The sequence below is a fragment of the Scardinius erythrophthalmus genome (genome assembly GCF_964197995.2).
Source record: "Scardinius erythrophthalmus genome assembly, chromosome: 23".
NCBI classification, from domain to species: domain Eukaryota; kingdom Metazoa; phylum Chordata; class Actinopteri; order Cypriniformes; family Leuciscidae; genus Scardinius; species Scardinius erythrophthalmus.
In genome coordinates, this window is record NC_138243.1 from 2942584 (window position 1) to 2966170 (window position 23587).

Below are 23587 nucleotides of genomic sequence, written 5' to 3' on the forward strand. Positions count from 1 at the left end.
AATGGAGAAATAAATAAATGTAGACATAAATACAAATATACATAAATAAAAATGAAAATAAATAAAAGTGGAAAAAAATACATAAATAAATGATACAATGAATAAATGTGGAAAAATACAAGTTAGGAAATAAGTATAAATACTCTTTTTTTTTTTTTTACATTTCTTTATAAATTAATTATGTATATATTTATGTATTTGTGTGTGTGTTTTTTTTTTACATGTCTTCGTATATTTATTTATTTATGTATATATTTCTTTATTATTATGTCAACAATGGAATTCCATACATGGGTTTCTTGTATACAAACAATACCGGATGCGCGCGCATCCAGGAGGCGAAACCGCTATATGTTATGCAGAGTTCTGTGAAAGAACTTATCTCATATAGAAGCCCAGTGGATATTATGGAAGCTTGTTTCCGCCACAAAATAAAAAAAATAAAAGATAATTGCGACTTTTTATCTCACAATTGCGAGTTTACATCTCGCAATTCTGACTTTATTTCTCAGAATTGCGAGATATAAAGTCAGAATTGCGTGAAATAAAGTCAGAATTCTGAGATAGCTTAAGTGTAGGAAATTACAGATGTGGTAATTGCAATCATTGTGATAATATGGTTAAGACTGGTGTGTTTAGAGATGTAACCTCTGGTTCTGAATTGAAAATAAGATAATTTATTAATTGTAATACCTCATTCGTGGTGTATAGGTTGGAGTGTCCATGTGGCTGTTTCTATATAGGGATGACTGCAAGAAAACTAAAGACCAGATTAGCAGAGCACAAAAATGCGATTAGAGTCTGCAACCCATTATGCCCCATGGCCCTACATTTTAGAGATGCGAATCATGGTAGTCCAAGTACATTAAAAATGACTGGCATTGAACATATCCCGAAATCAATAAGGGGAGGAGATAGGGCTAATAGGTTGTTAACAGGCTTAAACGGAGAACTAGACTTTGTACTATTTCTGTAATGATTATTATTATTTTTTTTTTTTCTCTCTCTTGGAAAATAAGTTACACTGCAAATTATCTGATGTATACATTATCAGGTGGATGTATTTTGACCTGTGTTACTTGATTCATACAAGGAGGTGATTCATTGAATAGGTATAATATTGATTTGTGTTTTTTGAATTGTGTGCTGTCAATGTTTTTGATGTTTCTTTTTTTTCTCTCATGCATTATATTTATGATGATATTTTCACACTTTATGACTTTTGTGTGAGAGATGCTTTTTGAATTCCTTTTTTTTCTCTCATGCATTATATTTATGATGATATTTTCACGCTTTATGACTTTTGTGTGAGATATGCTCGTTGAATTCCTTTTGGAATTCTTTAACACGCACTCACATTTCACTATCACACCTGACGTTTACAAAGTATTTCAGGAGAAGAGTTTTCGGGAAGGTCTCTTTACGCGCAAATCACTCACATATTTACTTGTGTATTTACGAATGTTTCATGAATGGGATCCCATTGAGAGAAAAGACAAATGAAGCACATATGACAACAAAAGCGTGTGGAATGACTATCACTAAAACTTTCAAACTAGCTTGTATTTGATTTCTTTGACTGATATTATTAGGAAGCATGGCATTAGTTTTCCTCGTCACGCACACAACGCTGCTCTAATTCTCATGCAGACCAGATGAAATCTCACCCTTTCCCCAATGGTTCTTTGCATAAAAGACATTACATTTTTCTCAGTTACAATCTTAGCATTGTGAGTTTTTTGTTATTTGAATGGCCAATAATCATACTTTCCAGTCCTTCTCAATCCCGCTTCTTAAAAGTTTTCAACATGTCCAGGGCAGCCTTTCCCAAAAGCACTTAAGAGAGTTTTGGTTTTATAGACTCATGGTTTATTGGTAATAAACAGTGTTCAGTCTTTAAGGGCAGCATGGATAAGCGCTACAAAATGCACGTCAATGACTGATGAGCTGTTTTGGATTATTTTATGTGGCAGTGCAAACAGATATACATAAAACTATCATAAATGCTATTTCCCACTGCTAACTAGGCAACATCATGGTTCACTCAAACTTGATCCCCTGGGCCAGTGGCAGGTCCTTGCTGTAGTTGATAGTGCTGCAAGAGGAGGAGGAGAGTCTCAGGGACCAATTTGAAATGTCAGCAGGAAAAGTCACTGAATCCAGTTTACATGATAAAAGCTATATTTCATTTCAAGCATGCTGGCATACTTCCTGAGGTTGTGTTGAAGACTGACACTCACCATGTGGATCTCCTCATGTACTGCTTCCAGGAGTCACTGCCCGACTCGCGCCCACCTCCCGTGTGTTTCTCACCTCCTGCGCGCGCACACACACACACACACACACACACACACACACACACACACACACACACACACACATCATTCTTGGTTCTGTCAAGTGTATTTTAGGATTTGCCTGACTCTGACCAATGGGATATTGTTGGGGAAGGAAGTTGGGGAAAGACATTTTGCATTTCTTCAATTGGTGGTGGAGTTTCCAAATGTCTACGGTACTTTCAGCATGGCCGAGTGCAATAAGGCTGATCCCATGGTAAATGTTCATGTTAGTGCGATGCACAGAATGGTGTGGTACTGATGTACTGATACGCACCAAACGCTCCTCCGATCTCAGCGCCGCTGGTTGGAATGTTGACGTTCACAATGCCACAGTCAGAGCCTTTGGGCCTATAGAGTTAGACAAACAACTCTTACACATTCATCAACTCACCATGTTTTATATAAAGACACTTCCATAATCTTCAGTTTATCTGGGCTAGGGCTGTATGATTTACGCAATGCAGAAAAAGTGGACGGAATCACAGAATTCAGTCATAATGGAATTTACAGTATAACGAGGAATTTCATGGAATTTGTCAATTTTATATGAATAAATAAAAGCAGGTCAGTACACTTAAATCAAATCCAGATATAGACTAGTGTCTGTTAATATTAAACCACAAAAAGACTATTTCGATAAGAGTCCTGCATGTTCTCTGAGTGAATGAATGGCGCAGACGTGCGGTTTCGTTTAACACACACACGGCACTCAGTGTTTTCAGCCTCTGCCGACTCACTATATGAGAACATCTCCAAGAGCCGCTCTGAGCATTTTACTGTTTCATTTAAGAAAAACTATCATCATTTTGACAAAAAAAATTGATTTCATTTGATAACCAGAAAATACACAACACAGAATTTGTGAAAAAAAAAAAAAAATAAATAAAATAAATCATAGAGATGAAAAAAAAATCAAGTCAAGAAAGTAAAACTGATTTTGGGGAAAAAACTAAGGGATTTCCCTACTATGCTGGAGTCTTAATTAAAACAAACGTCTGCTTCTGTCATGCTCATTTTGCGATCTAGCTAGTTTTCAGTCAGCTGGTGAAATGGTGAGGTCATGTGACGTGGTTCTATGGAGGAGTGTTACGGCTCGGCTAGTTTGTTAGCCCTGGCTCGCACTGGCCCGACAGTGGAAAAGCAGCTATTGTCAAGGAACTTGTAAACTAAAAGCTACATTGCACACATACCCTAACCAACGGAACACTCTGCCCATGTCTTTAGTGAAGATACTGCTAGACAGCCCTTGTTTCACTTCATTATTCCAGGCAAATGCCTCGTCCTCTGTCTAAAACCACAGTAAAATATGTTACAAGAAAAATATTAATCATATAATATTATGAAGTATGCAAAATAGAATAAAATAAAATAAAATATCCCACCTTGAATTTAAGCACGTAAAGGATAGGCACGAAGGTCTCTGTGTGAACTATGGGAGCGTCGTGTCGCAGTCTGGTGATAATAGTGGGTTCCACATAGTTACCTGGACGATCCATGATCTGCCAATCAGATTTCAGTGCTCAAGTTCATTGCATCATCCAGGTCAGGAAGTTAAAAGGTGCAAAAGCTTTAACTTCACAAACATGCATTAAATACAAGAGACAAAATGTACAATTTTTAAAGCAGCAACATGAAACAGATGAGTATCCCGTTGGTGAGCGGTAGATCATGCTAGAACAGTGCTTATGGATGTTACCCGTCTTTTGATCGTCACATTGCCTGTGTTTGCATTTTCATCTTAGAAACACTGCTAACACAAGCTGTCTGTTTCTGATGCTTAAAAACTAATTCATATGCTCATTACCTCCAGTCTTTTGTATTGTGCTACTGGGGGAAAGTCCCGTGGCTCTAAAAGTACGGTCCAGTTGGCTTAAAACGCAGCAGCTAGACTACAGAATTCCAAGCTGACATAAATAAATAAATATACACAGAAATGTAAAATAAAGAGTATTCATATTTTTATTTCCTAATTTATGTATAATTGTATTTTTTCCCACATTTATTTTGTATACTTTTTAACCTCAAATGGTCTTCTTGCACTAGCTATGCGATACATCACACACTGTGTAATCAGGTTGAAAGGTCAAGCGTGTTCGGTTCAGAAATGTAGGGTAGGGCGAAAAATCTCAATTACTCCTCCAACTTCAAAATCATCCGACATCGTTGTTTTACCTTTTTTTTGTTGTAAATGGCGTTTAACTTAAAGGGCTAAAAAGGGCATCCTGATTGAGAAATACTGACCTAGAAGGACACATCATATCAACATTAATAGTAACTGTCAGAAGACACCCTGTCTCTGCTGTAATAATGACAATCATACTGCTACTGTTGGCACTGAATGAACCGTTACCTTTCCCCCGCACACCAGAGCGCCGCCCTGCTGCTTTGCCTGCTCTATGGCCGCCAGGTACTGTTGAACAGCCTGTTTGGTGTGCAGAGGTCCGTAAAGAGTGTTTGCTGTTACCAAATAAAGAAGAATCAATGCATGTTTGTATTTCAAACAGACATGTAACACATTGGGTCTCATGCACTACATGTGCACACTAGGTAGGGGCATTTTTCAATAAAACTGTATTTGAATACTGAAAATGGCTAGTATTGCACATTTGTCGTTGTTGGAGGATCTCGCTGCACATGCGCTCAGGTAAGAGTGCATCTTTAGGAAATGTGTGTGTTAAAGGCTGTAAAGGAAAGGTTGTGCAGAAAGGCCTTATGTGGAGTTTTATCTAAATAACTAACCCAGAGCATGGAGTCACTCATTTAGTATACTACAAATTATTTATTAACATCAGAATGAGGTTAAGAACAAATTCATGCATGTACGCACATGTAAATAAGGTGGACATTTTGGGTGAAAAGTTCTCCTGTGAACTATGAATAATCCACACAAATATTAGTGAATGAGGCCCATTATTCTCTGCTGAACTTACGGTCCCAGGGGTCACCGATGCGGATCTGCTTGTAGGCTTTAGCGATTCTCTCCACAACCTCGTCATGTACACTTTCATGCAGCATCTAAGTCAGCAGGACAGCAGATCGAAAAACAATCAGATGAAGGGATGGAAAAAAATTAGAAACTAGTAAATAAAAAAGAAGAAAGAAACCATGGTTAAACTAATGCTTCTCTTTAGTACACTATACTAACCAGTCTTCTGGTAGTAGTGCACCGCTGGCCAGCCGTTCCCACAGAGGCAAAGACAGCAGATGGCACAACCAGATTAAGATCAGCGTCCTCAAACACTGCAACAAAAACACTATGCAATGACTTTATGGACTACATAAACATGGAAAGACTTCCTTGGATGAATGTGTGATGTGATTCAGACTAGGGTGACACCTGTTTGTGGGGCACTGCGGGGCACGGAGAGAGAGATCGATTCTCCACTGTTAGAATATGTAAACATTCATTTATATAATTTGGAAAGTCTGATGTGACATAACTGACGTTGGATCATATATTATATTATATTATATTATATTATATTATATTATATTATATTATATTATATATGCTTTATACAGCTAATAAGCTTTGTTAACTGATCAGCTCTATGACTGGCACTCCATTTGCTCAGGTTCGAGTTATGCGATGTAATTTACCTCACAGGACTTATTCAGCCTGCGAAATACAATAAACTGAATAACAGACTAAGAAGTAAAAGCACATTTTATACTAAAATAGATTTCATTAGGTACCATCTATGCATCTTGAACTTGTTTGATCTAGAAGCTCATCCACTAAAACGCTCTTATCCACGGTCTACACTGTAAACAAATTTAAATCGGAAAATGTACTGGTAATTTTCTGCCAGGACATTATCCAGTAATTTTACGTAAATTTCCGTTAATCGTAAAACATAACACAAAGCAATGCATAATTCAAAATACAGGTAAAACAACTGTAAAAAGGTGTTTCCGTGGAGCCAAATGGAGTTTCCCTGAAAAATTCCAGTCTGGTTTTAGGATTAACCACAGTACTTAATCTGCTTTATTAAGAGTTTTGAATGATATTTTGTTGTCTTTCGATTACAGGGACTCTGTCATTTTAATGCTTTTATACCTGAGTGCAGCGTTTGACACTGTTGACCATAGTTTGTCACACCTTAAAAAGTTTGTGGGCATCTGAGGAAGTGCTCTCAACTGGTTTAAGTCTTATCTTACTAACAGAACCTTTTCAGCTGGCACTGGAAGCTCTGTTCATCTGTAGCTCCTCTTAACTGTGGCCTTCCACAAGGCTCCATTTTGGCCCCTAATCTGTTTTCACTATACATGTTATATATTATAAAACCTAGGATCCATTTTTAGGAGGCACGGAGTGTCTTTTCACTTGTATGCAGACGATACTCAAATCTATCTGCCTTTCAAGCGCACAGACACAAAAGGCCTAGGAACCCTATTTGCTTGTTTAAACGACATAAAATCCGTTGCAAACCTGTACTCCTACATCAAACCCATAGTTAAAAGTCAGGGAGTTACTTTGGATTCCTCCCTTAAGTTGGATAAACACAAACACAGTAGTTAAATCGAGCTTTTTTCACCTGAAGCTTTTAGAGTAAAGTCTTTCCTATCACTGAAAGAGCTTGAAAGTCACACATGCTTTAATGGATTAATGTAATTCCTTGTATGCGGGAATATCCCAGTTTTCAAATGGTTCAAAACGCTGCAGCCAGATTTCTAACTGGGGTTCGCAAACATGAACATATCACTTCTATTTTAATGTCTCCTAACTGGTTGCCGGTGTGTCAGAGTTGATTTTAAAATTTTGTTTTCAAATCCTTAAATCAGTGGTCTCAAATTCAATTCCTGAAGGGCCACAGCTCTGCACAGTTTAGCTCCAACCAGCTCCAACTCACACCTGCAAGGAAGTTTCTAGTAATCCTAAAGACTTGATTAGCTGGATCAGGTGTGTTTGATTAGGGTTGGAGCAAAACTGTGCAGAGCTGTGGCCCTCCAGGAATTGGCCTTAAATGGTCTTGCACCCTCTTACCTCTCTGAACTTTGAACGTGCCCGGTAGGTGTCTACGGTCCACAAGCAGTTATAATTTGTCCCAGCCACAATCCCGATTAAAGTCGAGAGGGGATCGTGCTTTCGCAGTGGTCGGTCCTAGGCTGTGGAATTGCCTCCCATTATCCTTGAGATCCCCGTCCTCTTTACATGAGTTTAAATTTAAGCTAAAGTTTTATCTTTCTGACCGGGCATTTCACTAAATCTCAATTATGGTTCTATTACATTATGTGTTAATGGTTTATTTTGCTCCTCCTTTCATGTTTCCTGGACTTTTACCTTGTAAAGCACAGTGGTCAACTTCTGTTGTGTTTAAATAAATACATTGAAATTAAATGAAAAAAATAATATGGAAAATTCCTTCATATTTATACAGTACAATATGACTTTTTTTTACAGTGTGGAAGTCCTGGCTAGTGTAGCTGTATTAAGTTCACTGTTGATGAGGTCCACACTGGTTCCTGGACTGGGTTCCTCGACTGGACAGTCGTCATCAGTGGAAATAACCCTCTCTAACAGATGCATTGATTGGTTCATTTTCCAGCTAGAACACGTCAACTGCACAAATGTATATTTAAATGGCAATCAGTTTTTTAAAGTGGATCAAAAAAAAAAAAATCAAATTTGTCCTAAAACAAGAATGGGTATTTTTAAAAATGTTTGTAAAACTTTGCTGAAAAGTTTTACTTTCTTACAGAAATAAATTACTTTCAAATTACACGTCGAGTCCAATGCTTATCCTCCAAACAATGTGCAAACTGGAGGTGGAGCCTTTGAAAACGGATTCAAATGTATGAATGTAGGCTATGAAACAGCAAATGGTTTAAAAAGCTTCCAAAGTTTTAAAGCAGCAGGACAATATAAATCAATAAATTATCATCCACACCAACAAATAACAACACTGTTTATTATAAGTGTGCACTGCAGTTTTGTCGCCTGCTGTTTTAAATGCTCAAGCTCTTTAAAGCAGAGTAGATTCTGATTGGCTGTCGATATTTTTTTATTGTTCATCAGTTGGAAAACATGTTTCTGAGAGTGATTCAAACGATATCCTTACAGCGGTGGTGTGTGAACTGCTATTTCTTTATATTTATAACAATTTTTTAGAACTTTATCATTATCGTTATAGTTATCGTTTTTGGTGTGAAAGGTCTTTTATACAACTTATTCCAACAAAAAGACCCATTTCAATTAATTAAATGCAACAAACCTATGATGGCGTTATTTCCTCCCAGCTCCAGTAGCTGACGACCTGTAAAAAAATCAAAATATTCACTCTTAAAACCATGAGTCAAGTCAGGAACCAAAACAAAGTCTTAGGGTTTTCCTAGAGCTGCACGATTCTGGATACATTTTTTTGTTTGGTTTCAAATATATATCACGATTCTCACACAATTCTGAACAACCAACTAAACAAAATAACATGCAACTTACTAGAACAGGGCTATTCAACTAGCTACATTCGAGGGCCGGATTATCAAATCAAAAAGTTGAACAATTTATTGAAACTTATTGAAACATAACAGGTTCAATAAATAAGCTAAAGTAAACCTAAAAAAGTATTGTATTTACTTGGAAATGTGGTACCCAACAGTACGCAGATTTATAAGACCATAATAAAGAAAAACTAAATAAATAAATACAAATAAATACATTACACAAGCTCATAGCTATTCGTAAGAAATAAGAATGACTTTATTTATAATTATACTTAAACGAAAATAATCTGATAGTGAGACTTGATAACCACAGGCTACTCACTCCAACTGTATTACAAATGCCTAAACACAGGTCAAAAACTATACGCACCTCATGCAATATAAATGACTATAACATAGTATTCAATATAATATTACATATTTCTGCTCAAACCATGGTAAATTACTACAGTACATTCATGGTAAATGTTTGTAAGGGTGTTGAGGCTGTTTCAGCCGATTTAATACTAGTTAAATCATCGAGTGATTTGTGGTTTGTAACAGAGAGGTGTCTGTCAAATTGAAACGCTTCCCACTGGTTGTCGCAACGCTGTTTAATATTGCTGACCGGGACTAAACTCAATTCCGTGCTGAAACAACTAGTGAAACAACTCAAAACAGCGCGATTTGTAGTTAAGCGAGAAACCGCTTCAGATGATTCTGTGACAGAGCGAATCCGCATAGTTTCAGACAGTTATGAAAGCGCGTTTAGAAAGAATCAAACCAAAAGAATGATCAAATCACAAATGATTTGTATCGCTGGTTCAGTCGACAGAAATACGGGACACACATAATAACTGCTGAAATATCCGCACGTAAAACGTTTCTCAGGTCAGTCGGAGCGCGCATCACACTAGACTAGCCGCACCGCCAGGAGAAGAGGAGGAGGAAGGTGGTGCCGTCGGGCCGGATGGAGGTGATGGGCGGGCCGCTAGTTGAATAGAAGTACTAGAAGTTCTGACAAAAACCTAATTGCTGCAGTCTGTTTTAAATGTTTAATTAATTTGAATGATTTTTAAAATAGTTTAAATTAATGATTCATAAATACTTCACTTGTTTCATAACTGGATGAATCAGCGTTTATGAACAAATCTCTTGAATTATTCAATGACTAATACATTTCACTTGTCGCCACCTACTGGTGTAATGTAATGATACAATCTTAATTTAAAGCACCACGTGACTTTCAAAAGGTAATTTACTTATTTTTAAGAAATAATGATACTGTGTGGTTGAAAACAGTATTTGTGAAGCCGTTTACCTATGCCGCTGATCCAGAGAGAAGTGTAATCACGGTACATGATAACGGTTCTCTCTGGATCAGCGGTATAGGTAAATGGCTTCACAAACACTGTTTTCAACCACACAGTATCATTATTTCTTAAAAAATTTCTTAAAAGGTTAAATAGACAGTCAAATTGTTGTCATTTAGGAATATTAAGATCGTATGGGTGTTTGGATTGAGATCGTCATCTTTTAACGATTAATCATGAGTCTCTAGTTTTTCCTGATGCCAAAATTTTAGTATTCAATAATAATACCAGTGAAATTCACAATTCTCAATACCAGTACCACTGCAAAAAACTAACATGCTACTAAACACTTGTTTATTTTAAAACTTCAATATTGTCTCATCTCCCATCTTACATGCGTAACCGGTATAAACCAGTGTTTTTCCTTGATGCCTCGCCAGAGCCAATCATGCTGCATGCTCACTGACGTAGGGCTGGGCGATAAATCGATTTTATCGATTAACTCGAATGTGCAGTTTACATCGACTTGTTTGAATGAAAATAGGTTTTCTCTTTAACATCCGCCGACGCTCTCCTCTGGGCTCCCGTAGTTCCGAACGGGCTCAGCGTTTGCCACAGAGATACACAAACAACATGAACAAATGAAAACAAGCAAATGAACAAGACTGCGGCAGCACAAGCACACCCATCAGAAACATTTACACACTGAATCCGCAGGGCTGCCAACTCTCACTCATTCACCGTGAGACTCACGCAATTGTCACTTTTCACACGCTCTCATGCCACACATTCATTTCCTTACGCAGAGAAAAATCACAAAGCATAGAGGACACTGACACCGACAGACTAGACACAGAAGGTTACTGTTGATATGAAACAAATTCTCAGCTCTCAGATTCTGTCAATTTAATTACGTAATTCAAAGAATAAACACCGTTTTGGAGCTTGTAATTGTGACGTGACATCTCTGACAGAGTTCAAGCGGCACATTAACCGATATTCTGTTACTCTTTACTACTAGTTAATAGTAAATAAACACAAATGATCAATAGGTAATTTGAAAGATAAAGTTCAAATTACCGAAATGTAATAGAATCGATCGATCAGTGTTTTTTAACCACGGAAAGAGGTCCATAAAATAGCTGGAGAGCAATGTCACATAATGTTACATTTACCTCAGGAAAGCCATTTAATGACCATAGCTGGACCGTTAGTTGGACTTAAAAAATTGCTATAGAGAGGTAGCCTGGCTAACGTCAGACGAGACGTGGGAACCACATGTTCATTTTCTCGTATTTGAGGCGTGGTTTACGAATGCCCAGAGCCGTTTATTGGAAGCTACAAATGTCTATCAAATGCGCCTGTACGTAGCTCATAGCCAATCGTTTCAATTATACCAGATGACGTATGTAGAGCGACAGAAATTCGACGAGGAAGAAGACGAAATAAACTTGCATTCTAAACTACTTAGAACACTATCTAATAAGGCTGCATCGAAAGGTAACTTCGCGTCTGATGCCATGTTAGATCCATAGACATAAACAAACTGCTTCGGTGTGTCGCATAGACGTCGTCATCGTCTTGCTGCTCCCTCCCCGTTCTCTCCCCGTTCCCCTCGCTGAGGTGAAAATCTGGTCTAGCAGCCTAGCAGCGTGAATAAAATCGCGCTGCGCACAAGGCAGCATGGGGAAACCCAGGCTAATAGAGAGGAGCATTCTGCTAAATATGATAACTATATTACATGTTTATTATATTTTTACCTACATCATTTAAAATATTATAACGTTGTTATTATAAGAAACGCATCATATTTATTTTGAGATGTTATTTTTAACCTTTAATAATAATACCAGCTGACAGGGCTCTGTATGTTTACAGCATTAGGTGAGATACAGTAACACATTAACGTATCTACTCTACCTAATATTTACCAAAGGAATCGATATTGAATCAAGATCAGAATCAAATCACAAGAATTGAATTAAATGGAAATTGTGAAATTTGTGTCAAGCAATAATAAAAACAGTAGCATACCAGTCATTGTATCATGTAAACATTGATAATAAAATTCTGTTTAGTTAACAAATGTTTTGACAATCACAATACACTCATTGTGATGCAAGGTTTTTTCTTTTTTTTTTTACATCCCCCCCATTTGTTTGTCAGCACAAAATGTAATCCTTCATTACAGTAATTAAAGCTAAATGCATGTCTTGGAGCAATAGCATATGGTGCAGCTTTGCTTCAGCCAACCAGAGTTTGAGCCCCGGCTCGAGGTTCTTTGCCGGTCCTGTTCCATGTGAGTGCATAATGTTGTATGATTTGATATGTGATATAAAGAATAAAACCCACCGAACCGCTCTTGTACCATCATGGCCACCTGTTTGCCCACATGAGTGCTGCCTGTGAAGGACAGTAGACCCACTCGCTCATCTTTTGCCATGGCCGTGCTGTTTACACACACACACAGAGTTTTATTTAGTGTCATGTCAGCATTCAAAGCTATTTTCTTGGCAAAAATTTAATTACAAAAATACAAATATCATATACATACAATAAAAACCAAACAAACAAAAACAGCAAGTCATATTATACAAGTAAGGGTTAATGCCCGAAGAGGTGTCCATTATCAGGTATTAATGGACGATGGCGAGTGCGTCGGACGGTTGCCTCCGCCGAAGTCCATTAATACCTGACAATGGACACCTCGAAGGGCATTAACTTAGCATTAGCTTATACCATGGTCACTTACGAAAGAAAGAAATATTTAATCAATTAATAATACTTTAATGTGTTTTAGAGTAAAAATTGAGATGGTTTTTATTTATAAAGTCAAGCGCACTATTTAATATCTCCCGTATACAGCAACGTGGCCACAGCGCCCCGACCGCAGCAGTCGATCAGTGAGTTTGAGCCAGCGCAATCATTTAGAACTGTCATCAGGCAAATTGACGGGACGCCTTTCCTAGGTGTCCATTATCACTTTTTAATGGACACCCTGCAGCCAATCAGAATCGAGTATTCACCCAGACCATGGTATAAGATTTTTTAAATTAACATATTATAAAAAAAATCCAAAACCTTTTCAGGCATAATCTATAATCTAAATAAGTCTTTAAGTGAGGTAACTTCATAAAAGAGCATAATACTTTTGAGTCCAGGACAATCTAATAAAATATGTTTAACAGAAAGGGGAATCTTAAAAAACATGCATAAAGTTGGGTCTCCCACCCACCGACCCCCACACACACACCCACACACACACCTAAATGCTTTTTCTCTGTACAGTAAGTGTATGGTATCAGAATAACAGTCAAAATGTTCATGATACATCTAGTGGTCTTATGTGACTGAAGTGCTAAACTAATAAGAGTATAAATGTGCTTTATTTCAATTTCATGTATGTGTCACATACCCGATGTCAGCTCCACCGCACGTCATAGAGCAGATCGCACCAGGAAGATGATTGTGCTCCAACACCTCAGCTACAATCCTACACAAGAACAAGAAAAAAATAAAGAAAATCAAAATCAGGGTCCGGATATAAGAGAAAAAAAAAACACTACAAACTCAAGAACTGAAACTCGAAACCGTAACTTATCAAAATCAGAGATACACAAAACATTCTCTGATATCAGTGTTTTTTTAATGTATTATACAGTATTGAATTTATAGCAGTTTCTGTCTATTTTGAAGTGCCCCTATAATGCCCAGAGCTATATGAGGGCTATATGAGACAGGTTCATAATTTTGATTAGGGGGTCAACTAAAATATTTTTTACATAATTTAATGTTTACAGTGACTACGTTTACATGCAGCCAATAACCCGTTCAAAACCGGCATATTAGCAATAACCAGGTAGCGCACGGCCATGTAAACACCGGCAAAAACCCGAATGTGCTCATATCCCGGTTTTTAAAAACCCGGATATGATCCCTGGGGTACCCCTTTTCTAACCCGAATATTTGGTCATGTAAACGCGTATCGGCATATCCCCATCAACTAGAACAAAAAGAAATGACGCATATTGCGTCTTAAGGTTGTCCGTACGTCAAGACGCTGTCCGTGCGTCGCCGTTTACATCGGGATATTGCCAATAATTCCATGTATACAGGAGTAACTCTCTCTACTCACGCATGTAAACGGGTTATTCCGAATGTTTCAGAAACCCAAATAGTGACCTTAACCCAACCATAACCCGAATATTGACAGCTTGTAAACATAGTCATAGATAATTTTCACAAATTTTTCTAATCATTTAGATTGTTGCACCACCTGTTCTTTACCCTCTTTCTGAATGCTCTTTTTTAGTTTCTGTTTCTTTCAAATCCGCCTTCCGAAAAGCCCAGTTTGCCCTGATTGGTCAGCTGGAATCAGTCTGCTATGATTGGTCTACAACTTAAGAGCGCGTTTCGGAGATGTAGAAGCCCTTACCATGACTGGTGGGTCCCCCTGAGGTGCTTTAAATACTACTGTAACTATGCTAACTATCTATGATATCAACTCCGCCATATTTCAAGCAAGAGACCGGCAATAACAGTCCAGAAGAACATGCTGATCGACCTGAACCACCTTCACAAGCACAACTTTACGTTTCACAGTAGTAACTTTTTATTTTAGACCTCTTACATTTTAGATGTGATGTCATAACTGTGTCATTTCTCTACAGCATGGTAAAAACTTTATCAAACTGACCAAGTAATGATGTTTTGCCCAGACTAGTTGCAAAGTTTAACCATCATAGAGTGAAAGTTTATCATTTGCATGTGTTTCTAAGTCTTGCCAATTTAAAGACTTTTTTAAACCATTCAAGTGCAGGAAGAGGTGAAATAACTCGATTCTGTACTCGCGCACTATTTTCGGTGCACACACACTCAAAGCGTGCATACAAAGAGTTTTGAACTGACACATACACAAAATAATCTCCAAATACCCGTCTCGGCAAGTATTCTCGTAAACAGTCAGTTATGTCTTAAGTGAACGTAAACAGTTGAGAAAGAAATTTGACGTGTATCATTATTTTGGATTTGTGCAGTAGGTCTTAATGTGACAGCAGCTTAGTAGTTAGGCAAGTGTTTTCTGTGTGGTATCAAAAAAGTACTTAAAGTGTTCTTTAAGTAATAAATGGAAAAAAAAAGTTTTTTTTAAACAAACTCAAAAACAGTAATATGATCCGAACCGTGAGTTTTTAAACCCATAAACGGCATACTAATAGCAGTCAATGAACAATAATCAAGGTTAAGAGATTTTAACATAAAAAAAATCTTACATCATCTTTAAGCGCACTGATTAACAGCTTCTCTTTGAGGGGCAGCAAGAAAGCAAAATTTACTAGTTATTGTCATAATGCACTTTTGGTTTTATTACACACAATTCAAAACATTTTTGCAATCTTTATTCAAAATGCCTCAGCTTGCTCTTCATGTGATATGCTGACGTCCGCAAGGCTGCAGTTCAGCCAGTGGCTTTCAGATCAGCCTTCATTTCAGAAGGAAACCCTTCTCACAGTCAATCCTTGCCATTACATCAAATCAAGTCCTGCCTTTTTTCTTATTTGATAAGCCATTTCACTCGGAAATAAATGTGAAATAAGAATGGGGGTGGGAGAGAGACAAATACATATAAATGACGTACTTGGTAACGGCAACACTTGTGAGGGGTGTCGTCGGAGCTCCTTTCCTGTGAAAAGAATTATAAGTCATTAACTGCTATTACTCATCATCCTGCACCCAGTTGACACCAGAGGAGGAAAGCGAGTCTAACCAAAGACAGACATTTCCGCAGATGAGAGCGATGGCGTTGTTCCAGCCATACACGGCCACAGGAAAGTTAAAGGCAGTGATGATTCCTACCAAGCCAACAGGATTCCACTGCTCGATCAGTGCGTGGCCCGGCCCTCAAAACACAAGTGAAAAACACTCTCAGTGTCTCAGTTTATTTAAATACAACCACAGCCCTGTTTATATGCATGTATGAAGTGAAGCGAACTCACTTTCAGAGGGTAAAATGGGTCCGCCGATCATGCGGGACAGTCCTACAGCATAGTCACACACATCCACATACTCCTGCACCTCACCAACACCCTCCACATAGATCTTGCCCATCTCCAGAGACACCTGCACACAACACTCGGGTCACAGTGCTCAGCCACTCATCTATGGGGATCTTTACAGTCATTTCAGTGCAATCTTACCAAGCTGCCGAGAGCTTTGATCTTCCTTCTTAAAGCGTCTCCAATCTGTCGAACAATTTCACCTCTCTTTGGAGCAGGAACCTGAATGACACGTGTGGACAAGGGTTCAGTGGATTATACCAGATATATATATCTGTGGACATCTCATGTATGCACAAACCAAGCACTGAGCTAAGTTGATCGCAGAGACCATTGCGCTTTGTGAACCAATTTAAACGGTTCATTGGAAAGAATCAGTTTGTTCACATTTTGCGTCTTAGAGGCGGTGGAGATTTCTTCAGTAAATAAATATAGTACAGTAAAGTAAAGTAAAAAAAAAAAAATTACACCAGGTGTTTTTACTCAAGGAGTGTGAGCCTAAATGAGGAGCATCAGAGGGTTAGGCTTTGCGCTACTATTTCCCCAACAGAAATTAAATATTTATAGATACCGGTTTGGGAAAGTTACACCACTGTTGTGCCTGAACGCATTCATTGAACGATAGTTCAAACGTGAACTGAACGTACCATAATACTGCCTGATGAACTGTGAACTCATTCATTCCGGTGTCTGTGAACGGCACGCTCTCTCAGTTTAACTTTGTTCAATAGGGTGCCAGATTACTATAGAGCCTTCCAGGCGAAAACCCGGCTAAAACACACCGTAAACAGGCCTTAATATGTAGCGAAAAAAAAAAACCCAATCTGGCAACACCAGCCACCAGTGTCACACCGCTGCATGCGTAATCAAAACAAAAAGCAGCATGGAGGCGAGGTATGATCATTTAAACGAGTTTTATGACAAGGTCGGTGAGGATGGGAAAAATCTTACATTTCTGCGCAAACTTTGAAAGGAAAAGAAAATCCGCCCTTGTTGAACCTACCTGCTATATTTTTACAGGATTCTAGTATTCCTTTTTAGTATGTACTGAAATGGAAAATTATTAAAATTGAAAAACATTTGCACCTTAAGGACTACTGTCCTGTTTTTCTTTTAATAATTCCTCATTAAAAAAGACCATTCAAGCAGTACGTTTTTTAATAATTGCTGTCTGTGGATCTATATGGGCTGTGGCAATAATTTTGAAAAATAATAGCTGGTAGCAACATATGGAAAAAAAGAACTATGAACTGGTTCATTTTTGGAACTGTGAACTTAGTTAAAAATTTTGAAGTATGAACTATGAACTGAACTAGTTCATTTTACAATTTGTGAACTGAACTTTGAAATAGTTCATGTAGAAAGTGAACTTTCCCAACACTGAGTTACACATTGTATATGGAAATCCTGTAATGAAATTACTGGCATACGTCAATTGTGCGCATTATGATGTTTACCATATCATCACGTGGCTTGTATTACCCAGCCTTACTCAATACTTGATAATACGAAAGCTTACATCTGCCCACACTTTCCACGCGTCTTGTGCTTTCCGTACAGTTTCCTCATATTCTGCTATGGTGGCCTGTATAAAGACAAAATTCATTCAGGGAACTAATCATGCCTCTTAATATGCTTTTATTCAGTAATGCATTGTTTTACGAAAAAAAAGCAGTTTACGTTACCTGACGCACTCTGGCAATGGGCTGATTGTTGGCTGGACAGTATGAAGTGATCACCTGTATGAAACAGCTCATTAAACAGCATCCTGAACAAAGAACATCAAAATAACGCTTCTTACAGTAAAATGCAACAACTGACAAAGGATAACTATGAATAAAAAGCAATTTTATGTTTTATTATCCTCCAATAGTAGTCCCGAGACTTTTTTTTTAAGTTGAACTTCTTTTAACTTTACATGGCTTTCTAAACACACGTCTCTCTTGTGCGAGACGCGAGTGCAACAGTCAAAGATGTCCTTCTAGCACAGGTTAAATAAACATCTGTGTGCATGGCTTGGTCACGGCTTTAACGTAACCAACCTCGTCTCTCGTCTCATTGATCTTTATTTCTGCAATGCTTTGAATTAACAACGCAGCAGCGCCGCATTTAGTGGGTTCAACTGGGTAGGCAAAGAAAAACATTCAAATGCAAGCATGACTAGTAGGAACTGAAAGCAAATCAGACAGCAATGACTCGCTCAAACTAACCCAGCAGAATCCCAAAGACTAGGGATGTGACTTTAATCGACGTGTGACAACACCAATGATACCGGTATCACCGGGGGGACGTCGGGAGCTTTCCCCTCTTTTCCCCCTCGCTTTCAAATGGCTTACGGTGCGTGTCCACTGGCGTGTAGCAGAGCGAGGGTTTTCAGTTCATTCCTATGGAAGTTGAGCTTCACGCTCACATGCAAGTAATGAACTGGACATGCATGGTTATGAATGCCTGTGCGGCAATTATGAATGCGAATTAGCGGCAATTCGAGGGCGGCAACTGCTTGAATGGTGAGTTCATCATTCTTAATGAAAAACAACAACAAAATAGTACAATGAAAAACTCGCTGAAAAACTCGCTTTTACATTTCGCTTTGAAACAAATCTGACTGGTAAATGATAACCAAAATCTGACTCCTGCTGCGACTCTTGTTCGGCTCACGCTGAACTGAACTAAATGATTTTTATTACTATAAATTTAGATTACGACAGCATATAAAAACTTGTTTACTTACTCACTCAGGGCGGGGCTATGCTAATACAGCAGTGTCCGTCAACAGTCGTGGGCGGGGCTAGTGTTTAGCTCACTCACTCAGGGCGGGGCTATGCTAATACAGCAGTGTCCGTCAACAGTCGTGGGCGGGGCTAGTGTTTAGCTTAATCACTCAGGGCGGGGCTATGCTAATACAGCAGTGTCAGTCAACAGTCGTGGGCGGGGCTAGTGTTTAGCTTAATCACTCAGGGCGGGGCTATGCTAATACAGCAGTGTCCAACAGGGCGGGGCTATGCTAATACAGCAGTGTCCAACAGGGCGGGGCTATGCTAATACAGCAGTGTCAGTCAACAGTCGTGGGCGGGGCTAGTGTTTAGCTTAATCACTCAGGGCTAGAGCCCGACCGATATATCGGCAGGCCGATATTATCGGCCGATATTAGGCATTTTCAAAACTATCGGTATCGGCATTTATAACGGCCGATAAATTAATATTTCAAAAATAAAATAAAAACGGACGAAACACCCTTCAACCATGTTATGAGGGTTGCCGTTGTATAGTTTGTCCACCAGAGGGCACTCTACACCGTCCCTGTTGGCAACACTCGTGTATAACGTGCCACACATTCAGCAACCTGTTGATCCAGCCCGAGTCGGGCAGAGAGAACCGCGAGTGAGATCAGCGTAGAAGTGTGTTCATGGTGAGTTGGTCACGACTCACGAGACATACATTGCTTGAATAACAATTAAAAGAACATCCCTATCAGTTCTCTTAACTCAAATAAGGATGACAAATTTCGTGACTCATGTCCAGTTTTGCTGCGGTTAAATAAGCCGAGAGTGAAGCGGAACAACGCGACGTAGGCTATATTCACATAAAATGTTAACACTGCAGTTCACAAAAGTTCATAATGTGCATGTGCTTTAATGCTTTGTCGGTTAAACATTTAATTTTAAATGCTGATGCGCTGTTCTAACGTGTGCGTTTCTCAGCGCGTACATGTGAAGCTCACATGCACTAAAAGCCTTTCTACCAGCGCCTGGATACTGGACTAAGTTATCTTTCGAGTATTATTGTGCTAATACTGTTAAATACACACAAGATTTACATAATGTCGGTTGTCCGCTTGTCAAATGCGTGTACATTAGACGTGTCATGCTCAGCTCTTAAACAGACAGTAGCAATTGTAAACAGTTGCCGCTTGTCCTTAAAGGGATAGTTCACCCAATAATAAAAATGATCTCATTATTTACAGGCACTCTAATGTTGTTCCAACTGTATTAATTTCCTTCTAATATTTTTCTAATATTAATAGTTTGAAGAATGTGGGTAACCAAACAGTAGCTGGTCCCCATTGACTTCCAAAGGAGAAAAATATACTATGGAAGTCATTGGGGTACATCAACTGTTTGGTTACCCACATTCATCCAAATAACTTATTTTCAACAGAAGAAAATTTGAATTTGAATTTGTTGTCAATTTGAATGTGAAATTGTTGTTTTTGTTCAAAGGACTAAACGTTTAGTCTTAAAAAAAATCTTAAGTTTGTATTTTTATACATTTTATTTATCAGAACTTTAATATATTTTGATGTTCTTCTGTTCTGTTGTGACAATACAAGAAACAAGTTTCTTTTTAAAATGCATTATCATATTATTTTAGTTAAAACTCATAAATAACTACAAATAACTAATGTTAGGGAAATTTGTTAATGTTTTGTTGCGCGTTTCTGAAAAAAAAAATATATATATCGTCCGATATATCGGAATATCGGATTTTAAAACCAACAAATATTTGTACCGGTATCAGCCTTCAAAGTCCTTTATCAGTCGGGCTCTAGTACCCATCAAAAGTTTGTACACACCAATTGTAAAGTGTGTCCAAACTTACTGTACTATAATACACATAAATAATATTGCTACTGTATTATAATATACACATAAATAATATCGGCCGATATATCGGTATCTGGCTTTTTTTTATCGGTATCGGCGCCCAAAAATCCATATCGGTCGGGCTCTACTCAGGGCGGGGCTATGCTAATACAGCAGTGTCCAACAGGGCGGGGCTATGCTAATACAGCAGTGTACATCAACAGTCATGGGCGGGGCTAGTGTTTAGCTCACTCACTCAGGGCGGGGCTATGCTAATACAGCAGTGTCCGTCAGGGCGGGGCTATGCTAATACAGCAGTGTCCATCAACAGTCATGGGCAGGGCTTGTTTTTAGCTCACTCACTCAGGGCGGGGCTATGCTAATACAGCAGTGTCCGTCAACCGCCTGTTTTTTTACTATTATCAAAATCCATAAAATGTTATACATTGTTTTTTGAAAATGGTGTAGTGTAAACAGCCCCTTAGTTCTAATTTCTAAAGTTCTATCATTAAATAGTGCTTGATTCATAATATAATGTTTGATTTACTGAGGTTAAGAGTGTACGTTCAGATATTTAAAAAGATGTGCCATTTTGCAAAGATAAGCTGATTTGGTAGTATATCAGTCTGGCCAGAAAACTAAAATTAAAAACTAAATGTACTAGCCAGGGGGGATTATTAACAAGGTGTGCATAGAGGGTTGAGCCTAGTCATCACATTGTATAGGTAAATAAAGTTTACTCTAATCTTTGAATATTGTAGGTACAAAATTAATAGTGCCCTAAAGCTGTCATCTATTGATGAATTGTTAATATTCTGGAATACCAACAATAAAAGCGTGAAATATATATATATATAACAGTTAGTAATAAGTATCAGATATGACGACATTACAGCAATTATTACAGTGAAAGCTTAACTAAAGTGTTGTTTTAAATAATATGGGGTGGGGATTAATAAAATGTTTATATATTTATATATATATTTCAATACTTTATTTTCTTTTGTAATACTTTATTGTTTTGCAATTTTATATGTGGCATTTAGTCAACCTCTACGCTTACGTCATGTAGGCCTAGCCATGAAGACTACTGATATGCACTTGCCACTTTTATCCATTTCTTAAACAATTAGTCAATTGTGTAGGAAAGTAGATGGAAAGAACTACAGTAAAAATGTGAGCAGATCATGTGTGACAATTAACGTTATGCCACACATGATTCAACCATCAGCGTTTATTCCCCACAGACTGTAAATCTTTTGCCAGATGAGCTGATGTTTAATTTCAGTTACAAATAACAGATTGACTCTTTTCACTTCTGGACCTTAGAGTCGCTTAACTGTACAGAGCTCATTCATGAGGAAGCAGGTTCACAAACTTGACCAGAGCAGATCATTCAAACATCACACAATAATCTCAAGTGAATGTTATAGTACATTACATTCCAGCATGAAAGAATGCGACCGCTTCGTCTTTACTATCGCGTGACGCTCGTGACGCTCGCGAGCTCCTCTTACCTCTCCCTGTCCCCCCCACGCGCCGTTATACACGCCGGCGTTGTCCTCGTCGAGGCCCAGCTCCTTCAGCCAGCTGTACTGGGGCTGTGTGATGAGCATGCTGGACATCCTGGCCGCGGGTCTGACGCTCAGCGAGGGTTTCCTCCTCAGGACGCGGAGCGGCGCGAGTCTCAACGTCAGCACGCGCTGCATCATTAACTACTGACGGCGAGCGGCAGCGGACCCAAAGCTCATGCGCGCCCGCGATCACATGTGTTCGGCACTTCTGATTGGTCAGTCGCGACTCACCCACTTCATCTGGTTAAAGGGATAGTTCACTTTATAATGAAAATTACCCTATGATTTACTCTCCCTCAAGTCATCCTAGGTATATGACATACTTCTTCCAGACGAATTCAATCAGAGATATAATGTCCTGGCTTTTCCAAGCTTTATAATGGCAGTGAATGGCTGTTTCTGTTCTGAAGTCCATAAAAGTGCATCTATCCATCCGACTCCAGGGGGTTAATAAATTTTTCATATTTAAAACTTTATAAAGTAAAATCAAGGCCGTAACCAGGGTTTGAAAATTAGTGAGGTCCGAGGTGAGGTGCAGAGCCGGATTAAGAATTCAGAGGCCCCTGGGCACAATCAATGTCTTGTAGGCCCCGCCTTAGGCAGGCCTAATGTATAGTTTGTCCAAGGACATTTTAATTTTGCATTAAGAGTTTTAGTTTACTGACTTAAAAGGAACTTTGTTGTACTATGCTGGAGTAAAGTTCATAAATGATAGATCTTTCCCATATAGGATTTTGTAAAACTATGTTGGGTAAACCTCTGTCCCTCTAGGGGGGTTCGGGGGCATGCTCCCCCGCAAGAAAATTTTGTACATTTTAAGGTTAAATGCATCAATCTGGTGCTCTTTGAGAGCTCAAAATTAAGAGCTTCAACGGGCTTCAACCCATGAACTGTGCACAAATAAAAAACATTGACTTGTACCTGGACATTAAAGGGGGCTCAAACATATTTTTTAGTTATGATATGGAGTTTCAGTCTACATTACATTATAACTGGTGTTTTAGTATGCCAAACAATTAGTATAATAATATAATAATGATTTCTATAATTATTCCTATGACATAAAATCCATATAGCCTAATAAATGAAAATGAATATTTCAAAAGTATATTTTACATTACACTATAGGAAAATTACAATACTTTTGTCCTAATGTCTTCACTTGCAAGAAATAAACCCTTTGATCGCGTGAGCAAAGTGCGCACTTTTCTTTAAATCACGCAGCACAAACATAATGCCTATATAGGATACTTAAAGTCTTGTGCTGTTTTATAAAGCACAAAACCATATCACGGTTTCGAT

At 38.3% G+C, this 23587-nt stretch overlaps 1 protein-coding gene across 1 annotated transcript; it reads right to left on the bottom strand.

Annotated features, from left to right (window-relative positions):
• Positions 1–1849: 1849 nt before the first annotated feature.
• Positions 1850–22523, bottom strand: aldh7a1 (aldehyde dehydrogenase 7 family, member A1). Its single transcript, XM_081354859.1, has 18 exons — positions 22229–22523; positions 17814–17867; positions 17648–17713; positions 16270–16350; positions 16069–16192; positions 15840–15972; positions 15711–15755; positions 13491–13568; positions 12428–12525; positions 8555–8596; positions 5485–5579; positions 5270–5354; positions 4690–4796; positions 3722–3838; positions 3530–3627; positions 2614–2687; positions 2241–2316; positions 1850–2095 (listed from the first exon to the last, which is right to left on the bottom strand). The coding sequence occupies exons 1-18, from the start codon at positions 22421–22423 to the stop codon at positions 2041–2043; spliced, it is 1623 nt and encodes a 540-aa protein (XP_081210985.1). The 5' UTR covers positions 22424–22523; the 3' UTR covers positions 1850–2040.
• Positions 22524–23587: the final 1064 nt, after the last annotated feature.

What these genes read in the sequence shown, in the direction of transcription:
- aldh7a1 (XM_081354859.1), bottom strand. Translation starts at nt 22,423, where the DNA reads ATGATGCAGCGCGTGCTGACGTTGAGACTCGCGCCGCTCCGCGTCCTG. An exon ending in TCAAAGCTCTCGGCAGCTTG is followed by an intron (nt 16,193 to 16,269) that starts GTAAGATTGCAC and finishes TGTTGTGTGCAG; the next exon opens with GTGTCTCTGGAGATGGGCAA. An exon ending in TGCGGAAATGTCTGTCTTTG is followed by an intron (nt 15,756 to 15,839) that starts GTTAGACTCGCT and finishes TTCTTTTCACAG; the next exon opens with GAAAGGAGCTCCGACGACAC.